At 48.0% G+C, this 23,170-nt stretch overlaps 2 protein-coding genes across 2 annotated transcripts; one reads left to right on the top strand and one right to left on the bottom strand.

Annotated features, from left to right (window-relative positions):
• Positions 1–1,126: 1,126 nt before the first annotated feature.
• Positions 1,127–13,108, top strand: LOC148216365 (uncharacterized). Its single transcript, XM_088137550.1, has 16 exons — positions 1,127–1,186; positions 2,369–2,952; positions 3,658–3,703; positions 4,362–4,432; positions 5,389–5,438; positions 6,218–6,302; positions 6,527–6,569; positions 6,923–6,966; positions 7,493–7,538; positions 8,291–8,331; positions 8,533–8,566; positions 9,156–9,225; positions 9,660–9,748; positions 10,531–10,584; positions 11,177–11,243; positions 12,985–13,108. The coding sequence occupies exons 1-16, from the start codon at positions 1,127–1,129 to the stop codon at positions 13,083–13,085; spliced, it is 1,485 nt and encodes a 494-aa protein (XP_087993676.1). The 3' UTR covers positions 13,086–13,108.
• LOC103067099 (transforming growth factor beta-2 proprotein-like) lies at positions 12,397–23,170 on the bottom strand. Its single transcript, XM_088137349.1, has 7 exons — positions 21,792–23,170; positions 20,879–21,042; positions 19,240–19,372; positions 18,435–18,545; positions 17,707–17,872; positions 15,503–15,656; positions 12,397–14,871 (listed from the first exon to the last, which is right to left on the bottom strand). Exons 1-7 carry the CDS (start codon positions 22,135–22,137, stop codon positions 14,713–14,715), a joined length of 1,233 nt encoding a protein of 410 aa, XP_087993475.1. The 5' UTR covers positions 22,138–23,170; the 3' UTR covers positions 12,397–14,712.

The following is a 23,170-nucleotide window of genomic DNA, read 5'->3' as shown; positions in this document are numbered from 1 at the left end:
AAAACCTACGGCCATAGATCAAAGACCATTTGCGCAGAGAAAATGAATATCCAGTTGTCACCGTATGTCCTCTGGCTATTTAGACCCGTAATTCACCTCCCCTGGGGCTCTTGGCTAGGAATGACGCAATTCAAAGAGTTGGCACATTAACCACCCCTCTGCTGTAACCAGAACCGCCGATATATTCAATCGCCGAGAAAGGCAGAGGAGCAGGAAGAATGAAAGAAAAAAGCGAGTTGGCAACCACGGTGGAAGGCAGGGAGACGAACAGAATTCCGGGTTCTGTGGATTTCTGTTGCCGTGGGATTGAGAGAAAAGCTGTTTGTGTGGGGTTGGCCATCTGCCTGCCCCCCCATCCTGCTCTACCCAACAGGGGTGGCGCTGAAAAAGCAGAGGACAGCTGCTAAAGGTGCGGGCACCAACGGGGTGACAAAAGTCAGTGGCAAGGTTGTCGGTGGAAGTTGACAAGTGGAGCGTTTGGCGGAGAGGAGTCCAGCCTGGCCCGTGGAACTACAACTCCCACCTGCTGCAGCCATTGAAATATATGGCCATGCTGGCTGAGCACAGTGATCCTGATGCCTCTTGAGGGCACGGGGCAGGAGATAGCGGGTGGCGTCCCACCCCTAAAAGAATGGGTACTGTAGTCCCAAAGAGGACTATCAAAGAACAGCTGGGATGAAATTGATTGAATTTTAATGAAAAACAGAGAGAGGTGGGAAAGGGGTTGGGGATACCCCCATGTCGATCACGTGACCTGGGTTGACTGTAGCAGCGTGGCAGTGCCGCAGTGCTGAAGCAGCTACAAATTTCCCAAATTTCAACCCCACTGGAGTCATGGCTCCCGGATTTTGGGTGCATTCTGTAAGTTAGCCCATGTGAGGTCCCTTGGTTCAAAAACTGTTGCTCTACGATGCACCGTTTCAACCCGGTGAAGGTTAGAGACATGAGAGTTTTAGTACCACATAGATAGCAGCGGCATGATATCACATCCAATTGTTGCTCTGTGGAGTGCACACCACTCAGTGAAGCCAGTGTTTGAAGTTGGGGTGACAGTTTCCATGTAGGAATATTATGTTGGTAAATCACAGAAAGTTCGTTTTCCTGTCTCCCCCCAGGTGACTTCTAAATGGAAGAAGACGAGAGCAAGGCGAAAGAATCTGCTGCCACCGATGAGACCAAAACTCAGGTAATTCAAAGAGGATTATAAGTAGGGTTCCATATCTGAGCTGCAAAAATCCAACAAACAGAGAAAAAACTCTTTCCTGGTGTCTCTTTCCCCCAGTTCTTGCAGGCCACATAAAAAACTGTATCCCAAAATGCAGATTATATCTCAAGGTTTTGAAGACATGAGCTTCTGTGGACAATAACAAAAAAAGTTCTAGTCCCTATTGTCCTCCCTCCTCCCCCCATCTAATTTTTAAACATGGCTTCCCTGATTGCCAGTATGATGGGAGCCTCAACTGCCCTGGATACATTTGCATCCGTAGCCACAAGGCAACCAACCTCATTTTGGCCTAACCTCCCTCACAGGGTTGTTGTAACAGGAGGGAACAGGAGTCTTGTTCTGCCCTTAGATATAAGCACATCCCAAATAATACATATACTAAATAAAATGAGGGAACTGAGCATTTTGTACAAACTTAGCCTGGTCCAATTTCTTTTCCGGATCCACGGCTGGAGGATTATTCATTTTTTTTTCCTAGGCCACATTAGTGGGAACCTAAACCAATTTGGGGGTCAAGCTGAGCCCTGGTTGGGGTGTCCACATAGACATCTGCACTGTAGCCAGAGAAGTCAATTACCCTGATTCTCAGGAAAAAGTTAAAAATCCAAGCAGAGAGTGGCAAAAAAGAAAGAAAGAAAGAAAGAAAGAAAGAAAGAAAGAAAGAAAGAAAGAAAGAAAGAAAGAAAGAAAGAAAGAAAAGAGGAAAGGAAAAGGAAAAGGAAAAGGAAAAGGAAAAGGAAAAGGAAAAGGAAAAGGGAGAAAAGTGGTGTTTTAATTATTCCTTGCTGGCAAAAAACAGATGGGCAAGCAGCTTTCAGGAGGTAATTGGCACTTACCGGCAAAAAACAAACCCAGTAGACGGGCTGGTCTGTTTTCTGCTGGCAAGTAGGAAATAAAATGTGTTTTTTACAGAGTCTGAGCATGCGCAGTGACATCACTACACAACCCCCGCCCCACAAAGAGGGGTTTGCGCTGTCATGTCACCGGGGCAGGGGGAAAGCTTTCTTTGACGTCCTGCTTAGCTGCCAACCCCCTTAAATGTCTTGATGGCTTTTGCCTAGCTTGGCAAGAGAGCCCCAACAAAGATGCGATGCAGTGAATGAAACTCACAGGATGTAACCTCATGCTGTTGTAACCTTGTAGGAGGAAGCAGAACGCCTTGCTCAGGAGGAGGCAGCCCTGAGGAAGGAAGTAGAGGAATTTCTTCGGGAGGAATTAGATAAACTCTTGATCGAGAAAGAAGCCAGCGAGGAAGCTGAGCAACTCCAGACGCAAAAAAGCCAGGAGTCCAACGCTAGCAAGAAGTCCAAGGGCCCCAAACCCAAGAAGACCAAGGATGGTGGGGAGCAACCCCCCGAGCAGGAGAAAGCTGAGGTCGAAGAAGACCTCCTAACATTGCTGGATGAACCATGGGACCTTCCCAAGGATCCCACTGGGTTCGAGTTGGAGAAACCGTGGGACAATTTAACGTTGCTGGAGGAACCTATGCTGGCAAGAGGGCCTGAGGAGCAACAGGAAGGTCCTTCAGGGCAAGACAAACTGTTGAAGATCTCAGAGGAGGAGGAGGAGGAGAAGGAAGGAGACCAGTTGCCTTTGGAGGAGGAGGAGAAGAAGAAGCCCTCTGAGCAGATGTTACCTGAGGTGGGACCAAAGCTTGGGGAGACCTCCTACCTGAGACTCCTTGAGGAAGAAGAGAAGATGAAGGAGGAAATGAAAAGTAGCTTGCGGTGAGAAGAAGTTCCCCTCCAAAGCGTTGCTATCAATCCATCTTATGCAAGGCCATTCCTAGTGTGAACAATTCGAGCCTGGACGACCATATTTCAGAAGGGCACGATCTCCCAGCCTCACCACCGGGAGGACTTATTAAATCCAAAGGAAGCAATCGTGTAAGATGTAGGAAAGTGACTGCTGGTGACTTGAAGGACACGTCCACGTCGGTGTCCTTTGCAATCCTCTCTCTGAATTTAGTGCCTTCAGCATCAACCCCAGAAAACATTTGGGCCTTCTGTTCCCAAGTGTTAAGTGATGCTTTCTTCTAAAAAAAAGAAAGAAAAACACTTTAAATTGGATTTGGACTGGAAAACAGGGTGAAGAAGGAGTTACCTACAGTTCAAGCTTATACTGGCTTTGTACCATTTGGAATAATCTTAGTTTTGCTCCGAGAAACCGGAGGATTGCAATTTGTTTCACTTGAAGAATGTCCTTGTTAGGACACCTAGATATCTGAAGAACCCCTTGCTTCGAAAATGTCACATGGCTAGGCCATTATCCTCCTGTATTTATCAAGATTTACGGAAAAGACATCATCTTCTTCATAGTCCCATAGGATGGCCTTTAAATGTGTGCTAAATGGGGCTGATCTTTTTGCCCTTTCAGACTGCAACTCTATCACTTTAAATTCTCATTTTTTCTTTGCTCTGCTGTTCTTCCAGGCCCACCCGAAGCAGCATTGGGACCATCTTGGAGCAGAAAATGCAGGTAAAAGGAGGAAGGAAGGAAGGAAGGAAGGAAGGAAGGAAGGAAGGAAGGAAGGAAGGAAGGAAGGAAGGAAGGAAGGAAGGAAGGAAGGAAGGAGATAAAGGGGGAGGAAGGGAGGAGAGAGAGAGAGAGAGAGAGAGAGAGAAAGAAAGAAAGAAAGAAAGAAAGAAAGAAAGAAAGAAAGAAAGAAAGAGAAGGAGGAAGGAAGGAAGGAAGGAAGGAAGGAAGGAAGGAAGGAAGGAAGGAAGGAAGGAAGGAAGGAAGGAAGGAAGGAAGGAGACAGAGGGGGAGGAAGGGAGGAGAGAGAGACAGAAAGAAAGAGAGAGAGAGAAGGAAGGCAGGCAGGCAGGCAGGCAGGAAGGAAGGAAGGAAGGAAGGAAGGAAGGAAGGAAGGAAGGAAGGAAGGAAGGAAGGAAATAAAGGGGGAGGAAGGGAGGAGAAAGAGAGAGAGAGAGAAAGAAAGAAAGAGAGAGAGAAGGAGGGAGGGAGGGAGGGAGGGAGGGAGGAAAGGAAGGAAGGAAGGAAGGAAGGAAGGAAGGAAGGAAGGAAGGAAGGAAGGAAGGAAGGAAGGAAGGAAGGAAGGAAACAGTGAAATAGCTGAATTCTGAGCAAACCCAACAGCCACAAATCCTTGCAAATTTCTTTTTTTTTTTCTCAGCATTTGCAGAAATTGAAAGATGTGGTCCAGAGGCGAAGGATAAGCATGATACCATTTGGCTATTTCAGCAGGTAAGGGCTTCCTGTCCGCTCTACAGCCCAGGAGGGAATTTCACAATCGTTTAGCCAAGTACAAATTTTCCTTAAAAAAAAAGAAAAAGAAAAGAAAACTGAATTAAAATTCCACCTGATAAGATAGGCACAAGGGGCTGTCCTCTACGTGGGGCAGACAGGCAGGGCCTTGCTATGTAAGACTGATGTGTTGAGCACACCTGAGCCCAAATAAATGCTTTATCCCTGTGGGAGAAGATCCAACGTGCTGGAAAGATTGTGTGGTTCTGCTAGTTGGTTTATCTTGGTGTGTGTTAGAGGTTGCTGAAAAAGGAACCCGTGGTTGGGGTTTGATATGGAAGGCAAAGTCCCCTGGGCCAGATTGGATTCCATTTTTACAGACTGCCGTGCTAGGGTGGGTGGGGGGTGAAGGCCCTGGAGAAGGACTGGGGAGACCAGCTTCCCATTCAGCATCCTCCATGGAAGCTTGGTGGGTGAGCGCTCATCCCAAGCCTACCTCGCAGGGTTGTCGTAGGGAAAAAGGAGGAGGAGGGGGTACTATTGCGCGAGCTAGTTCAGCCAGGGCTGGCAGACGTCTTTTACCACCCCAAGGGAGGGGTGGCAATTTCCCTCCCACCCCAAGGCCATTGTACTGCATGAATGGGAGAAGAAGGCCCAAAGATTGAACCTTGAAACTATTATAAATAGGGCTTGCGTTTTATACTTGGCAGGAACTGGGTTTTTTTTTTCCTTAATGGCTTTCCCGGTCCTTGCAATCAACGTATCAGACTTCGGTGCCCTTGAATCATTGCCCAGGGCCGGTATCAATCAAGAGAAGCTGGACAGCCCTGAAGAGTCTTTGCAGCGCTGGAGCCAAAGCAGGATGTAAAATGAATGAATGAATGAATGAATGAATGAATGAATGAACAAAAAGCTTATGCTTTAATTGACTTGAAGAGTTTCTCTCTTGTTTAAAGGTTATCCAAACACCCCCCCAGTAATGTGTCTGGTGAAAAGGACGAGGTAGGCCTATCAATCCATTTCTTGTATCTCCCGTTTCCTTTTTAAGATGATGCATTCCTCCTCCTCCTCCTCCTCTTCCTCTTCCTTTCTCTTCTCTTTCTCCTCCTTTCTCTTCCTCCTCCTCCTCCTCTCTCTTCTCTTTCTCCTCCTTTCTCTTCTTCCTCCTCTTCCTCTTCCTCTTTCTTCTTCTCTTTCTCCTCCTCTTCCTCCTCCTTTCTCTTCTCTTTCTCCTCCTTTCTCTTCCTCCTCCTCTTCCTCTTCCTCTTCCTCTTCCTCTTCCTCTTCCTCTTCCTCTTCCTCTTCCTCTTCCTCTTCTTTCTTCTTCTCTTTCTCCTCTTCTTCCTCCTCCTCTCTTCTCTTTCTCCTCCTTTCTCTTTACCGCCACCTTCTGCTCCTCCTGCTCTTCCCCTCCTTCTCTTCTTCTCCTTCACCTCCTCCTCCTTCTTCCTCTTCTCCCTCCTCTTCCTCTTCTTCTTCTTTCTTCTTCTCTTTCTCCTCCTTTCTCCTCTTCCTCCTCGTCTTTCCTCCTCCTCCTCCTCCTCCTCCTCCTTTTCCTCCCCCTCCTCCTCACTGTGCAATTGGCGGCCCTGCTTTTTTACCTGGGAGCCCTTGTGCACCCACTGTTGGAAACTGAACTCTAAGCTGGAGCAACTGAGGATCAGAGCGGCCAAACCCACCTGAGCCTGCAGTGCGGGGACAGCCCAGCACATCTGGATGCTTAGCTGAGATCGACCGCTGTGGGCAATTTCTGCTCCCTGACGGCCGGGTGGGAGAAGAACTGAGAACCCGGCTGCACCCTCCCGTTTAACTGTCCGGTCCGATTTCAGCAAACTTCCAAGGACAGAGAGCTGCAGGATCAGCTGTCACGGTATGGAACCGGCACAACCCCAGGACGTGCCCTGATTTCCACACGGAAAAATGTCCCATGCAAGTTTCGCTCTTCCGCAGGAGCGTGTTTATGGCTATGGCCCATAGAGGGGGTGGTTTGAAAGAGGGTTCGGAAGCCTTTCCCCCAACCCTTTAGAAACGATAAAGTGCATTTTCCATCATGCTGAAATGAACTCTTAAAGTCTTCGTCGTTCTCTCTTAAAGATTTATGAAGATACCAACGTCCAAGATTAGCAGCTTCCGCAGAGTAAGATTCCCTCTTGACATTTTCGGTTCGTTTGAACTTCCCTGGAGAGCGGGAGATCTTACCTTTGCAAATTTCTATATCGCTATTGATCGGTGCCCACAATTTGTAGCACTCCCTCCCCCCCGTCTCACAAGAAATACGACTTTTGCGGAGGAGGGGGGTTATACAGGACAGAGGTGCTCTCAAGGACTCTGCTGCCCGGGAGCGATGGGGATTGTAGTCCACCTCCAAGAGAGCACCTGGCTGGGGAATGCTAGCTTGGAATAAGTCGGTTACCCAGTTTCGTGGCACGATGGTGTCGTGGATTGCCTTTCTGATGCGTGTTTGTGCCCGTGTACGTTTGTGTTTTGTAGAAATCCCTGAAGAAATCACAGCTGGAAGGAGATCAGGTGACCAAGTACGGCCCTCTTTAAAGGAATATTGGCTCCTTCCTTACATTTCTATAAGCAAAAGCAAAACGTAAGATGTGTTCAGTTTTAAACCAAGCCTGGAATTTATCCAAGGGCCTGGAATGTCGGCTTCACGCTGCAGACGTGTAACCTTGATCCCTGGTAAGTGCAAATGCGATTTTGCTGTGCCCGTCCTGACTTGTGCCAGTGGTTGGCAACCAAGGTGATCGCCAGGTAAACCCCTGTCCAGTTTGCAGAATTTTAGGAGCTGAGCGGAGGTCTCATCGTCGGCTTGCCCTCCTTATTCTGCTTCCGTGCTGCGAAAAAAATTCAAACCGCTAAAATAAAAATACGCAGCAGGATAAGGAGCCGTGTTTCGATGGGTACCACGAAGTGATCCTCTGTCCCACTTTTACTCCTGCTCCCTTTAACCCGGGAGCATCTGTGTTTAAATAGCGGGCGGAGAAAACATTTCGGCGCAGAAAAACCCAGTTTTCTCACGCTGTTTTGATTCGGGTTTTCTGTTCTTCAAAGGTTGTCTAAAATCTTCAATGAGGATCTCTTCAGGAGCCAAGATACGGTACGTTTTACTGCGGGGTTTTTTCTTTCAATTTTCCCCCTCCGTCTTCCCTGTGAATTCCCCGTGATTTTGTTGACTAGCAGAACTGAACTGATGTTCCGTTTGGGGCGCAACCCTCGCTTCATTCTTAATTTTGGATACTGTAGAAGATCCATCCCCAACAGTGTCTCCATTCACAACCTAGGTTTAACCTAGTTATTTAGTCACCCCATCTTCTGGGTTCAGGCAAAGCCGGAGAAAAGCTAACCTAGCCAATTACTAGGCTGTTAGCTTTCATGGACTGTCTGAAATGTTTGGTTTCTTGTAAAATAGCCAGAGGTTTTCTGGCTTGATTTCCACTGTACTTCTGCCCGCTTAGAAGAGACGCAGTGCAGGAACGGTTTTAATCTGTAACACAACCCTCCCCGACTTGGAAATTAATATGCTCTGGAGGATGTTAGCCTGGAAATGTCTGCTCTGCTATCAGATGAAAGCAGAATTAACCTGCGTCCTGGTATTTTGGGTGCCCATCCCACAATGACGCCCCGGTGGACATGCCGGCTGGTCCTATGTGGTCCCTACGAGTTGACACGGACTTGATGGCGCACAATCGAAAGGTTTTGAACTTCAGCTCCAGCATTTTGCAGACTCCCCCCCCATTCCCTGCGAGGTGCAAAAATGGCTGGCACAGGAAGAGAGGGGGGAGACCAGGCTGGACGGGGTAGAATGACGTGAGAAGAGAAGGTCCTTCTCATCTCTCTCTGTTCTTGCAGAGGTCCTCTGAAGACAATCAAGAGGAGGGCCAACTCACGAGGTACGACAGACGGCACAGAACGACGGAGAGGCTTTTACAACGTGGGGGAAATGTGGGAGGGGGGCAAAAACTGGCCCTCCAGGTTTGCTTTGATGGGCAGGTTCAATCAACTCCATCCATTGGGGAATGAAATAGTTTTACTTTTCCGTCAGTAACGTTTTCGCCCTGCTGCCTCAATACTGTTCCTCTTTGCCTTTCCAGCGGTGCCGAGGATTTTGCAGAACAAAAGGAAGAGGTAGGGGCAGTGTCAAAAAAAAAAAAAAGTGTGTGTGCATGCATGCGCGTGTGCTTTTGGCTCAACATGTTGTTACGGTGCGGTTGTTTCAGACAGTTTGTGAATCTCTGGGCCAGACTGCAGTATGATCTATTCAGAATGGCTTCTTTGATTTCTTGAAAGCTCCTGCTTGTATAATTCATGATAATACAGGTTGTCCTCGTTTAGCGATTGCCTTGTACAGCGACCGTTCGCAGTTACGACGGTGATGAAAAAGTAACTTTGCCACCAGTCCTTGCGCTGATGACCTTCTCAGGTCCGGAAAGCCAAGGAAAGTGGAAGTCAGACCGTAAGCACAGTCGTAGTTTCACTTAGTGACTGCTTCCCATAATGACCAAGTTACCAGTCCCTATTGTGGTCGCTAAACGAGGACGACCTGTATCTCACCATTGAGTCTTCTTTTTTCGATTGCCTTACATTTTCCAAGCATCGGGGCCTACTCCAGTGCTCTGTACCTCCCCGTTACTTGTACAAACGATCTAAGCTTTTTTTTTTTCACACCAGTGTTTTTTGTATACGTCTTTCTTTTCTAATTCCCTTGTTTTCCTAGGAGGTGAAACAAGGTCAGGAAGGGGCAGGCCAGGCTAGACAACAGTGTGACTCTTTTTATTCCTACCCAGGTAAGGGAAACATCCACAAATACGTGCGGGAGAATTTCAGATGAAATGATTTGCTTCTCAGTTAATTCCCTCCAGGTATCCAGGCAGAACAGGTTAAGCCACCGATCTGGCTCCCAGAATTTGGCGACGCGAAATTCCATCTTCGTTCCCCAGTTTTCGGCTACCGTCCTCCCGTGTTTCTACGCCCCTCTGCCAATGGCAGGCAATGATGGGAGGCGTAACGCGGGTTGGCAGGGTGGGGAGCACATCGGCTCGCATCTTGCACTGGAGAGGGATTCCCCATTAAAAATCAGTGGCCGCCTTGCGCCCATTTTAGAGAAGGGAATACTGAGGACACACGGCCTCTACCCCATCCACCCTGGGCTGGGTCTCCCCACTTGTTCCATCCTGTGGCTGCATAGCTTTTCTCCTTGTTCTCCCCTTCCCCTGTCCAGGCGTTCCTAGTTCCTTGTGGCGCATGGGACAACGAGTCAGTCACTGGCAGATGGGCTACCACCGGGAGTTTCCAGACTCCATTTTTCAGGTGACTGCAAACTGGGAAAGGAACAGCACCCGACTCAAAAGCACCTGACTCAAAAGTATTTTGGCAAACCGTAGCAGGTTTGGGAGAAGTCTGCTCAAATGTCGGCGCGTACATTATTTATATTTATTTATATTTCAAATTTGTCATGGCCCAGCTCATTAAAAAACAACTGGGCGGTTTACAGAGAAGCGAAAATCCATTAAAAATACAATATAAAATAGTCCTGAATAAATAAGAGATGTGTGTGTGTGTGGGTGGGTGTGTATAAATAATTTTACCCTGTTGTGGATTTCTACTCCAGCCGGGAGGATATTATCTATTTTTCATTCATATTGGTTTAAGTTCATCTAGTTCAGTTTTTCTCAACCTTGCCAACTTTCAGACGTGTGGACTTCAACTCCCAGAATTCCCCAGCCAGCAAGCTGGCTGGGGAATTCTGGGAGTTGAAGTCCACACGTCTGAAAGTTGCTAAGGTTGAGAAACCCTGTCTAGCTGTAGCCTTGTCTGTCTTGCATCTTCATTTGGTGTTTTATTTGATAGGTTCACTGTGTTTTGACTCAAATGGTGTTATTTCTTTTGGGGAGGGTTTATTTTAAATGCCCAGAGAGTTTGGGCTATTGGGTGCTTCGAAAAGGTTACATGAGCGTCGTGAATCCATAGTGATCTTTAAGAGGAAAAGTGGTGGATTTAGCAAGCCAGGGAGGCGGTAGATCTGGGTGTATCAGGGAGAATTTCTCCAAATGCAAAACTAACCTTTCTTCATTCCTTTTCTTTCTTCCTAGGAGAAAACATACAAGCAGAGATTCGCAAAACACGAGCGGGACTCCAAAGTGGATGTAAGTCGTTGGTTTTATCCTGATCCACCACCTGCTTTCAGTTGCTCTGCACCAGTTGGAATATCACCTGGATCTCTGCTTGGTGATGTTTCCAGACGTTCAGTCGAGATGGTCCTCCAAACCATAGAGTTTTCATCCTCCACTCTCTGGTTCCTTCTCTGCCAATTTTATTTGATCAGTAGCACAGTTAGGTCCTTGTAAGCTCTGGATTCAGCAGGAACACGGAGGCTTTAATTTTTTTTTAAAGGCAATCGTTGGTTTTGCTAATTGTGCAATATGGCCGCTGGGAAACACTACAGTGCCCATCACGCACAGAAAAAGAGAATTGCGATTCTCCCAAATGAAATGGGAAATGAAACATAACCGAAGATCTGATATTTAGCAATCTTGCACGATTCAGAGCCAACGTTTGGGAGAGGCTCCCTCGAGCTGAAAAGGTTGTCGATCTTGGGTTGCATGACTGCGCTCACTAAGGGTGTCTGCAGAGGGAGAGGGGTCAAAAAAGTCAAGATGGCTTTGATCCAATGGTCACGGCGCCCATCTTGACTTTTTTGACTCCCCTCCCTTAATACTTCATATTCCCAACTCTCAGATGCCCCTACCTCTCCAAGAAGTGATGGAGGAAGAAGTGTTGGCTATCTTAAAGGCCACGCTGCTCGGTGAGTAACTAAATGAATGAATGAAACTTTATTACAGCCAAAGGCCGGAGATTAACTAATAATTAAAGGGAATTGCAAAACGGGAAGCCCATGTCTGTGTTAACAAACAAACATCACGCTGGGCTTGCTCTGAATGGTATCTTACCCACAACCCTGCGTGGGCCACCTTGGAGGCTTTATGGGAGCAGAGCAACATGGGCCATGTGTTCTCTCCATGCGTTCCTGGCCTCCCTCACCAAACCCATGACACATTGCAAAGACACACTTTCCCCTTGAAAAGTGTTTTTTTTTTTCTCAGATTGGTTTTTCAGTGGATCTTTCAACTGACTACGCTTCTTGGAAGTACTAAATACAGCGGGTTGCAAAGTTGCAGCACCGTAGGGGAGATCTGGGGCTCATCCTGGGTCCAAGAAACAAACAGGAGTATCTCAAAATGTTAATAACGACAAGCAGATGGATATTTCAGAGTTAGCCCTTTGGTCTCACATTCTGGGAAAAAAAGATTCAGTCCGCTCAGCATCCCCAACCTTAATGAATTCACTTATAAATGAGAGCTAGAGGTTTGGTGTATTCACTTTCCAAAATATTGTATATTAATCCTTTACCTTCCTGACATGAAGAAACTCATCATGAATCCTCCTCTCTGGTTTTCACCTTGTTGTTAGAAGCTTGGCAAGTGCAAACAGTTTTACATGTTCTAGGGGAAGATTTGTGTTGTTTTTATCAGCCACAAAGCTCCTATGGAGGAATGTTCTATAGCCACAGTGAAACTGACTAGAACTTTGAAACTGACATGTGAAATTGAATCGCAATCTGACAGCTTATGCTGGGGAGGATAGAGTGTAGGGGGATCCTCATCTCTGCTTTCCCAGAGGAGTGATGGTCAGGGATTGATGTTTTTGAGAAAGAAAACTATATACAGATCATCCTCATTTAGCGACCACAATCAGGACCAGCGACTCGGTTGTTATGCAAAGCAGCTGCTAAGCGAAACCGCAACTGGCTTGCCATCTTCTTTCAGCTTTCCTTGGCTTGACAGACCTGCGAAGGTTGTAAATGCGAGGACTGGTCGCAAAGTTACTTTTTCGTCACCGTCGTAACTGCGAACGGTGGCTGAACGAGGCGGTCGCTAAACAAGGACGAGCTGTAAAACGTGCAGGAATGAAAGAAAAGAACCGAGGAAGCCCACGCATGTTCTCAGAAAGAATGGCTACCGCAAGCCGAGGTTGTAACTGCATGCTGTTGATTGCTGAAAAGAGGTTCTGCCGTTAAGAAGGGTCGTTAAGCATGACGGCCATTGCACCACCTTATTTATTGTGCGCCTAGTGAGCGGCTGATACAGCGGGGGTCTGGTGCAGCTCCTGCTTAGGAAACTTTGCTGGTCATAAATGCGAGGACTGGTCGCAAAGTTACTTTTTCGTCACCGTTGTAACTGCGAACGGTGGCTGAACGAGGCTGAAAGTTGGCGACGTTGCAGCCGTGCTCCGCCGTGCATCCAACTTCTTAAAAAGGTCACGTAAAAACAGAAAGGCCTGGGGAGGGAGGGGAGAATGAACTGCAAAGCAGGGAGCAGCAAAAGGACCAGGCAGGACGCCAGATCTCTTGACGCGGGGAGCCGAAAGAAGTGCACGTCTCGGAATTTGAGCCCGTGGGTACAGCCCCATTCCCCCGGTGCCCCGTCTTCTGCAGGACGATGCTTGTAACCCGATCTTGTTTTCCTCTCCTTCCCAACCCAACCCAGATTACCAGAAAAAACTAGGAGTGCATCACCCGCTCACCGAACAGATGGAAAGTCATGTCAACAAGCTTCATCTCCAGCTGCAAGGAAGAGGAATCATCTGAGTGCCAAAGGCAGAGCCAGGAGGGTCCCTCCATTTCTCCGTCCCTCTTGGGGAGCCCCCCCTCGACCCTGCAACCCCAAGAACTGGGAAGGCCATGAGTCGATAGATAGGTTTCTTAAATTGCACCCCGTTCCTTTTTTAAAAAAAAATTGGCCAATAAAGTCTCAAAGTTTTACGCCTTCTTTGGGAGCCACGGAAGTGGATTCTGACGCCGTGGCAGAAAACCAGAAGTCCACGCTGGCCTTGTGGAGCAGAACGGGGGCTGATCTCGAACGCCTTTTAAAATCTTTCTGCAAAAGATCTGTTTTGGAGGTCTTTTTTTGCAGGGGGCAGGGGGAGGGAAGCGTGTCAGAAGGAGGAAAAAGGATTCTCTCCAGTTTTGGCTTCCGCTGGCAGAGCTGGGTCTCCGGGGCGCCCTCCAGTAGGAATCCGACATCGCCGGGATGACATCCAGAGAGAAAATTGCAACTAGTTTGGTGTGCCCCAGGAACTGGCGGGCTCCACTTCTTGAAAAACAGCCTCCAGTTTTCCCAGCATAGCAGGAGAGTTTGCAAACTAGATGCAAACAACGTGTCCGATTCCTGAACTCTGCGGTTGCTTCCTCTCCCAGCCAGCAATCAATTTAGCTCCCTAGCTGGGTAAATCTTGCACCCGTGGCCGAAAGAGCCCCGTCTCGCTCTACCCCCCAGTGCTTGAAAAACTTAGGACAGGCAAAACCCCATCTGCTAAATTTCGGTTGCTCTCAGATCTCTTCGCTCAGTCGAAGAAATAAAGGTCAGGTCGCCGGGGGATTTAGCAGCTCCCTGTTTGCTCCATGGCTGAGTTCCTCCTCATCCCTGGCTTTCTCCCCCCACTTCCTAGACAGTCGGTGCCAAGCAAATGTGTGGCAGAGCTTGGCATCTCTCTGTGTGCCACGTTTGTTTGCAGCTCGACTTGAAAACCGCAAAACTCGCCATCAAATATTTATCTGAGTCCTGAAGCTTCTCCTGTCTGCCCGCCTTCCTCTCTCTGCTGCCCCTTACGCCCCACTTAAACACACAGCCTCCTTTCTCTCTCTGCCCTACGTTCTCCGTGCCCGACCAAGCGGTCCTTAGATTGGCGGCCTGATTTTTTTTTGCATCGCAGCATTTAGCCCTTGTTCTCTCCAGGCCAATCCTTCACCCGGTTCTTGTTTTCGCATGGTGGAGCAGGAAGGAAGCAGGTCTCAACAGTTGCTTTGAGATTTTCTCCAAGAAGAATCTAGCCGCCCCCCCTCACCCCATTCCTGGTAGATCGCTTTTAGGGAACGCTTGCTCCACCCTGGGGCAAACCTTGCGCAGAATCCATGTGCCAGAGCTGCATAGGAAGGGCCGAAAAGGGAAGAATGCCTCTGATCATGTGCAGAGAGCCGTTCTCACGCCCCTGGGTAGCCATTCTCCAGCCACGTGGCCCACGTGCGATAACAAAAGAGGAATTTCTCTTGGGAATGAGGACCAGATACTTTCTGGATCTTCCTCCCAGGGAGATTAGGAGCCGTAAGAAAAAAATCCTCTTTGTTTGAAGGCTGGGAGAGGAAAGGGGGCTCTTGTTAAGTCACTTCTCCTGACCATAGCGGGAAGGGGGTCCTTGTGAATTCTCCCCCCCCCATTTCAACGGCAACGGCAGGATTTCACAACCATATTGCTCAGCTGCTGAACTTTGGGCTGACGGCCGACGTAGTACAGGATGGTCAAAGGTTCCAGTTTGCGCGGGACGCAGCAAGGCGCCACCGAAGCTTCGGGGTTCAGCTTGTTGTACAAGGGGAGTACCTGCAGAAGGGGGGGCAGAAGGAGGGAAGAAAAAAGTCATGCACCAAATTACCTGCCCCCCCCCAATTCCAGCAGCTGGCCAAACAGCTCACCATTTAATTTAAAGCCCCTTTAAAACCCTTATTTAAAAAGTCTTCCTGAAAAATACATCAACGTTCTCCCCTTCCTTTCAAATAGGAGTTTGCAAACTGAGTTCTGCCTCGGTCTAAAGCAATGTTTCTCAACCTTGGCCACTTTAAGCTGGCTGGGGAATTCTGGGAGTTGAAGTCTTTCCCATCTTAAAGTGGCCAAGGTTGAGAAACACTGGTTTAAGGGCAAAAAGAAAAATAAATGGGCTTGAACGCAACCCCTTCTCTATTGCTAGAGCTTTGCCTCTTAATCAGAAGCTCTGGGAATAATTTTTTTTTTAAACTAACAGATTCCACAGCCTGAAAAAGTTTGAAACCCCTTGCTTTAAAAGTCTCATTGGAAACCCCTGCTCCTTTAAAAAGCCCTGCTTTTAAAAGATCCTTTAAAACACCTCTGGGTTGAACAGGAATGAAACAAGCCTGTGAATCGGATGATTGCTTCTCTCTCTGTTTCTGTTGTCTCACTGGGCATTACAAGGCTACGCCTGCAGGCTGATTCTCACCATATTATAATGCGTATTGGTACTCTGGCTATATCGGCAGCTCCCGGCGCAGAAATTGGCTTTGTAGCCTTTCGGCTGATGAATCCACTTCCACTTCAGATCCTTACGGAAATCGATGTACAGTGAGTGAACGCAGCAGTCCTGATCTGTGTTCCTGCAGCGAAGCCAGAAGGGAAGAAATCTCAGGAGTGAAGTCCCACGGCGTTAATCAGCGGAACTCGCAGCCACAAAACGGGGCCACGTCTGAGAACAAAAGCCGCCAGGATATGTGGCTGAGCCCCTGGGCCTGGTTCCCTAGATTAGCAAAGAAATTAGTCCAGCCCCATCCATCTGGATCCAAGACCAATTTCCCTGATTCTCAAAGCTGGTGATAGATGGCGAAATTGAGGGCTTGGATTCGAGATAAGACGTGGTGTAATTTTAATACTAACTGGAAACCTTTTGGGGACGTTTTGCAAGAAACAAAGAAATGAAATGATGCATGGTTCGATGATTAGCAATAATATGGGTTAATAGAAATTGTGGGTGTTATATTGTAAATTTAAAACCAGAGTTTGATGTATACTGCAACTTATATCTGTTGCAAGGAGGGTCGGAAATCAATTCTTTTCTCCTCTCTTTTTTTCCCTGCACTTTTGAATTTTCTATTTTCTTTTTTCCAATTTCTTTTCTCTTCTTCTAATTCTTTTTCTTCATATTCGTTCTTGTTAATTTTTATTGTTCTTTTTTAAAAAGGTTATTCCAAAAAAAAAGCTGGTCATGATAAGGGAAGATCACCCTACCCCAAGCACTTCCATGGTGCTTCTAGGAGGAAGAAACAGCATTTATTTTGCCCTCTGTTGTAGGTTTTTCAAATGTAATTCATTTATTATTACATTTGTAGGCTGACTCTGATTCCTGACAACTCTGGGCCGCTGACAAGTAAAAACTTTTTTTTTTTAAATCCGAAACAAAAATCAGGAAGGAAAGCTGGCGTGATGAATTTCTTCATGAAAAAGGGGCCAGTTGCTTTCTCAGAAAAAACATGGAGTCAATTTCACCTGTTGGCTAAGCTCGCCCTCTCCAAAAATTGGTATGCATAATGCATAAAAATAGAAAAAGTGGTATACGTAATATATAAACACTGTCTCCAGGTCTGATTTTCCTTTTTATGAGCTGGCACACCCAGGCATGGCAAACAGGTTTGCAAAAGTGAACTCCGAGAAGGAATTTGGCTCCCAATGACTCTTTGCAGATTAAAAATAAAAAAATCAGCCTAGCTGGGTTCAGATAACACACTTAACCGGAACCCTAGTAGCTCCATTCACACAACATTCAAAGTTTAGTTAATGTACGATTCAGGGATCTGGGGTTGGATTCTATTCAGAGCAACATCAAACCCAGAAAATGGGTTCATTTAGTACCCAGATTATGTACATTGGGCTTTGGGTCCCTCTGGGGGCCTGTTTGTAAAATCTGGACTGTTTAAAATGGTTTAGATGGACAGGTTGAAAATGCAGGCTGAAAAATGGGGAAACACCATTCTTTTCTTTGGGGAGAAGGTAAAAAGAGAAATATTATTGCTATTACCTTTCGGCTGTCACAACTGACATCTACATCTGTTCCTCCGGGCAGGAAACACAGACGTTTCCCTTGTACAACCCAGCATATCGCATTCCTGGCATTTTTGGCCGCAGGCAACCAGGCGAACGGTGTCAAAAATCACTATTTTGAAAATGCACACTCCCCACCCACTTTCTCAGAAAAACGCCTGCTGTCCCGTGGGTTTTGGGTGAAGGAATAAATCCATATGAAGCCTCCATGGCCAGGGGCAGTCTACCTCCGGAGCTGGGGTCAGAGGAGAGAGAATCATTTTGGGTGGCCCGATCTCTGCCTCTTTTAACCTTGGAAGTTTCCCGGAGGGGCCCTTTTGGAAGCCCAAATGAAGGGTTTAAGCCTTTCCAAATCCTGTGCAAAGCCTCACAATACCACAATCTCCTTCTCCGTTCAGTGTTTGGAAGACGCGTGAGTTTGCAAATCAATTTAAATCATTGGGGTTACCTGGCTGGGTCAACGACTCCCCTTTTGGTGTTCTCACAATACACGAACGCCCAGTTCCTGTTTTTGCAAACCCAGCAGGCTTGTGAAATCTTTCTGATGCATGCAAGGAGCAAGTTCAGAGCCCACCGCTCTGGAGGTCTTTTTGAAAAACCGACGTCTCTCACCTGGGACAGCTGGCAGCGTTGGCTGCCCTGCGATGCCGGCCCTTCAGGGCAGGGTCCAGCTGGTTTGGGGGCATCAGGGTGAGGATCAGGTGGGGGGCTTTGTTAGTGAGGTCCGGGGCTCTGGACCACCCTTTCCACGCCTCCTTGATGAGGTCGTCATCAAGACCTGTGAGTGGGCAGAAAACACTCTGAACTTTGTGGTTCCAGGAAGAGGTTGAAAAATTCACAGATGGCTCCACTAATCCACAGCCAGGGTGGTCTAGTGGTGAAGGTGTGGGTCTAACAGGGTTGTCTTTGTAGGGAAAATACAGGATAAGGAAAGAGAGCTACTGAAATGGTATGTGGGAAAGACTTTGGGAGACTGGGCGAAGAGACGCTGGTGAGGGAATAGTCAGATAAGAGGGAGCATAGCCCACAGCTGCATAAGGGGCGGAGAAAGAAACTCAGAAGGGACCCTCCCTAGTTTCTCAGGCTGTAAAGGAGATGGGGAAATTGTACTTTCAGACTTGCAAGATTCTGTCAATGTGCATTTACAATATTAGCTCATCTGGTGGTGATTCCTACCCCACGAGGCTGCTATCAATCACCGTTCATGCGTCTCTTTGCCTAAATAGGTCTTTCCCATATACCATTACAGCTACGTATACCGCCTTCAGCCCCTCGAAGAAAGGTGGGATATCCTTCAATGAAGTAAGCAATGGAATAATCAATGCCAGCAATATACTTACCTGCAAAGCGGACTTCCAATGGCTCGCTGTGCTGGGAGTGAATCGTGTTCCTGGCTGGGATGGAAGTACAACAGGGGCAGTGCAACCCCAGTTTGAAGCTGAGGTTTCTTCCTGGGGGGTGGGGGGGGGAAGAGAATACGGCAGGAGTTATGAGAGAAAACTCTCTGCAATTCTGCAATCGTCTTAAAGGGGCCAAGGTTGAGAAACATCGGGCTGGGTCCTGATCCAATGCACCTTAATACATTGTCAGAAGTCATTCAATGGCTCCAGGAATTTGGGATGCAGAGAATGGGGGAAAGGGGACGGGACCCCGACTCATTTTGACTTTTCGATACCATGCTGCGTTCATGCAATCTCAGGGGAGGGACGGTCCTCCGCGTTTCTCTCCCCCGCCCCCAGGGTCTTTGATGCCCATCCCTTGGCCTCTAGAGCAGTGTTTCTCAACCTTGGCAACTTGAAGATGCGTGGACTTCAACTCCCAGAATTCCCCAGCCCCTGAAGTCCACGCATCTTCAAGCTGCCAAGGTTGAGAAACATTGGTATAAGTAGATACATGCAATGAACTCGAACCATTGTGTATTTAACTCGAATCCTTGTGTATTTAACCTGAATTTTGCTACAGTAGACTCTGTTCATAACTATGGGTCGTCCATAAACTGGGCGTTCTTAACCCGAGGACTATTATTCCTAAGCTGCTAAACTGAACACTTCCTTTGTGCAACGGTGCGTCGTTCCCCGATGCCAATCCTTTTGAGAATTCTTGCTATCGTTGTTCCCGTCGGCCTGCACAGCAACGTCCTCTTACCTCCGTCCCCCAGCCCTTGGCTGACGCTCTCGGTGACGTCAAACGACACCCACTCGGCCCGGCGCCTGGGCAGTAAAGTTCGGCTTCCCACGTAACGCTGGGCTGGGGCAGAAGGATCCCTCACCGGCATCACCTAGGGAGGAGGGTTGGGTCTTTTTATTTGAAACCCCTAGCCCAGTTTCCCAACAGGTGAAAACCAGAGGAAATGCAGGGCTAAACTGGGATCCTTCTCCATCCTGGAGATGCCAGAAACCTGGAAACTGAACTGGCGCAAACTGGGCCTGCTTGTGGCGCAATGCCATCTCTCGAGAGAAAGTTGAGAGAATTGACGGATTTGGTGACTGAAAAAGAGGAGGATTAAAAACGGGTTTGAAGGGATCTCTGTAATATCTAAAGGGAGAAGGGATCATGAACCTGTTCAGATCCGTCGAAAAGAAGTTCGGAAGTCATTTATTTCTGGACTTCTGTTTCTTTACTCATCGTCCTTATTTTTGTTCCTTGCGTTTTCTTTCCTTTTTTCTCTCCGTTCCTTTTCTTTTTTCCTTTCTTTTTCTTCGGCTGTGTCTTTGTGAAAAATTCTTAATAAAAATGATTTTTTTTAAAAAAAAGGGGGGGGAGAGAGCGTGTGAAGGGCCCCGTTTCATGGTCGTGAAAACCGACGGTTTTTAAAGACCTCTTGGCTGTATTTATATTTATATTTAATGTTTTGTGCTGTTTTAAGTGTTGACTGTTTTTCTTGTTGTCAGCCACCCAGAGTCAGACCAGAGATGGGCGGCTATATACATTGAATAAATAAAATACATAAATAAAAGAAAGTCGAGGCAAGGGAATGGCTAGAAGCAGAGAAGACCTTTGCAGCAATCAGAGGTGGAACATGGGTCCAGCTATGACAAAAATGCTCCCAGAAGGACAATTGACCAAAGTGGGGGTTCACTGGCCCTTCGGGTTGATGGGGTATATCCTGCGATCGGTCTGCATTTTCAATTAACACCTGGAAAAATGGAGGCTTAGACAACTCAGCAATTCCTATTTATTCTCAGGAGCTGTGAGATAGCAAACGTCCAGCTATAACCTGAATGAGAAAATTATTCCCCTTTTATCATCCTCGCGAATACCGAACCTTCCTTTGAGGAGGCCTAAATTGAGCAACTCTGGGGGCGGAGGGGAAAGAGGGGAGGCGGGGCTACAAAATTGGCCAAACGAAAGCAACCGAAACGGTTGGATTCGGGAGACCGTCCTTGCCACTTGGGCACCCCCGGCAGATTGAGGCAGGACCCCTGGCGCTGTGAGTATATTTGGGGACAATTTCTTCATAAACTTTCTTTAAAGCTTTGTTGCCCTCCTGGCGTCTCTCTTGGTGTCAGCCTTACTAAGTAGACGAGACGGGAAACACGACCAGATGAGCTAGTTCTACTTTATTGTAAAACTACATTGACAGAATCTTGCAAGTCTGAAAGTTCAAATCTCCTGCTGTCTCCTTTACAGCCTAGGGAGGGTCCCTTCTGAGCCTCTTTCTCCGCCCATTACGCAGCTGTGGGCTAAGCCGTCTCTTATCTGACCATACCATTACACTTGGCATTCTCTTAAATTAAGCATCGACGCGCAAATTAGTGGCCACAGGGTACAAATGGGTCCTAACCTGATAGAGCTCCACACGCTGCTCGGTGGCTTGGGCCCCTGGATTTGGGACCTTGTAAATCCGTAGCTCAGCCTGGATAAGGCTGCTGAGGTTGGGGTGAGCAGCGGAGACATTGAAGCACAGGAAACGGAAGAATGGGGAGGACAAGGGACTGGAGATGGAGTCTGTGGGGTAAGGGAACAAGAGGGTAATCAGGCACCCCAGAAAGGACATTGTGGCTCAGAAGACAGTATGCGAACAACAACAACCACAGAAATAATAATAATAATAATAATAATAATAATAATAATAATAATAGTGCAAATATCCATAATATCATCAGCAAAAATAATAAAGAACCCAGAAAATAAAGAATAGTAAGGTGATAAAACACACCCAAACTCAGGAGTTCAAAGCACCATATGCAAGGCTCCCTCCCTCTATTTTCCCCAACCACAACAACCCTGTGAGGTAGGCTGGGCCGGGAAAGAGCAACTGGTCCAAAGGTAATAGGCAATGAAAGAAAAAGAAATGGTGTTAACAAAAGAAAATACAGGAAGGAAAAATAATCTATATAAATAAATAAATAAAACAAGCCCCAGCCCTAATAATAATAAAATAATGTCATCATAATTGTACATGCCGCTCTGATCCAAGATCCTGTTTCCCACTGTGGCCCAGCCTGATTCTCCAGAAAGCGTAGCAAAGCAATTGCTCCTCTCTTCCTCCTGTTTGCCCCCTCGCCTGGTATACTGCTCCTGGCTGTGGAGGCTCCATTTCCACCACCCTCCATCCCGCGAAGCCAGTCCCTGATCCCCATCATTCTACCTCTGTCTTCTCTAGCATCTTCCTTCCAAGATGCTCCCCATTTCTCCTCCCCTTGGGCCGTTCCAGCCACCCCACCCCACCCCACCCTTTTCAAGCCCCCCCTTACTGTCAGCATGCCCAAGGGTCAACATGTCCACTCGCTGCACTTCTTTGGCATAATAGTCCTCTTCCTCGTTGCAGGCCGCGCGCTGTCCCCCGCAGGCTGCCGGCTCCCGCACCAGCTCCTGCGTGCTATTGTACAGGAGCATCACCTCGGCGGGCAGAGGGTTGGGCACCTCTTCTTCCTTGGGGGGCGTCACCAGCTGCAGCTTGCTAAGGATTTGGCCTCGGACCGCCTGGATCCTCCGGGCCCGCGCCACCTCCAGGTCCAAAGTCTGGCATGCAGGCAGTGCTGAGACAGCGCCGTTGGGTCCGAGGATCAACGGTACCACCACCAGCGCAGAGAAGAACATGCTTAAGGGTGTTGGGGGGCCAGGTTCCCCCCAGCCCCCAGCCCAGAGAGGGGACAAACGGTCGTTCCAGACACCTTGCTAAGCCCAGTTAGATCTCCAATCTTCGGAGACGGTATCGGAACCTGGTTGTCCGTCCGACGGGATTGTCCGCAGCCTGACGACCTGTTTCTTGCCGGATCCCGGAGGGAGTTCGAGACCGTCTGAAGTTCTCCAAAGTTATTCCCAGGACGGCTGCGTGTTTCGTAGAACCACAACCCCTTGAGCAAAGTTGCAAGACTGTTTTTGGGGGGGCTGGGACACCGGTTTGGGGCCCTCCGTGGCCGCCTGGACTCCCGTCGCTCTCGTTCTGGACCTCCTCGGCTCCCTCCGTTTCCATCGCCAGCCTTTCCAAACATCTTGGCTTCAGCCTTCCCACGTCCGTCACCCCCGCCTACTTCCTGCCGCCTGGTTTTGCTGCACAGAGCCAGCATTGATGGATGCTCAACGCTAGTCTTTCAGCGAGACCCTGGAGTCCAGTGAGATAAATTTAGACCTTGGACTTCACCATCTTTGGGGATTTCCACCCTTCCGAAAGCGGTGCGTCTTATTTGAGAACAAGCACCGGTTTGTTTCGGGCAGAAATAGATCTTTATTTTTAATTTAAGTAGGAAATAAAAATAAGCATCGTGCTGAGGGAGCCACCTACCCATCCTTTGAGGCCATGTTCCCAAAGGGTTTTCAGAACTACAAGCCCCATTAGCCTCAGCCGGTTGGGCCAGTCATGAGGGAGGCTGGAAGCTAAGCAACCGGCCATTTGGGCCTTTGACTCACGGTCTTATGATCCTGCCATTCACACAACCAGGTCAGGTTTGGGTTTGCCCCACATGCAGATCTGGGTTAGTTCGGAGCCTGGTTTTGGGGTTTTGTGGCTGCTTTGGGTGCAAGCGCGCTGGTTAGTTGGAATTCGTGGATTGTGCAAACACAGAAAATGGCTTAACTCAGAATTCTGGGTAAAGCATTTCCTGTGAATGCCGCCAACGGGGGTTTCTTTTTG

Source organism: Python bivittatus, unplaced genomic scaffold (assembly GCF_059951505.1).
Source record: "Python bivittatus isolate LINGU-HERP-01145 unplaced genomic scaffold, Pbiv_v1 ctg000180_np1212, whole genome shotgun sequence".
NCBI classification, from domain to species: domain Eukaryota; kingdom Metazoa; phylum Chordata; class Lepidosauria; order Squamata; family Pythonidae; genus Python; species Python bivittatus.
This window is presented reverse-complemented; position numbering and strand designations above follow the sequence as displayed.

Excerpts from the sequence above, each read along its gene's own strand:
- LOC148216365 (XM_088137550.1), top strand. The coding sequence starts at position 1,127 with ATGGAAGAAGACGAGAGCAAGGCGAAAGAATCTGCTGCCACCGATGAG. Across the intron at positions 9,749-10,530 it reads TTCCAGACTCCATTTTTCAG|GAGAAAACATACAAGCAGAG; the intron begins GTGACTGCAAAC and ends CTTTCTTCCTAG. Across the intron at positions 11,244-12,984 it reads CTTAAAGGCCACGCTGCTCG|ATTACCAGAAAAAACTAGGA; the intron begins GTGAGTAACTAA and ends AACCCAACCCAG.
- LOC103067099 (XM_088137349.1), bottom strand. The coding sequence starts at position 22,137 with ATGTTCTTCTCTGCGCTGGTGGTGGTACCGTTGATCCTCGGACCCAAC. Across the intron at positions 19,373-20,878 it reads AGCGTGTGGAGCTCTATCAG|GTGATGCCGGTGAGGGATCC; the intron begins GTTAGGACCCAT and ends CCTCCTCCCTAG. Across the intron at positions 18,546-19,239 it reads CCAAGGGCTGGGGGACGGAG|GAAGAAACCTCAGCTTCAAA; the intron begins GTAAGAGGACGT and ends CCCACCCCCCAG.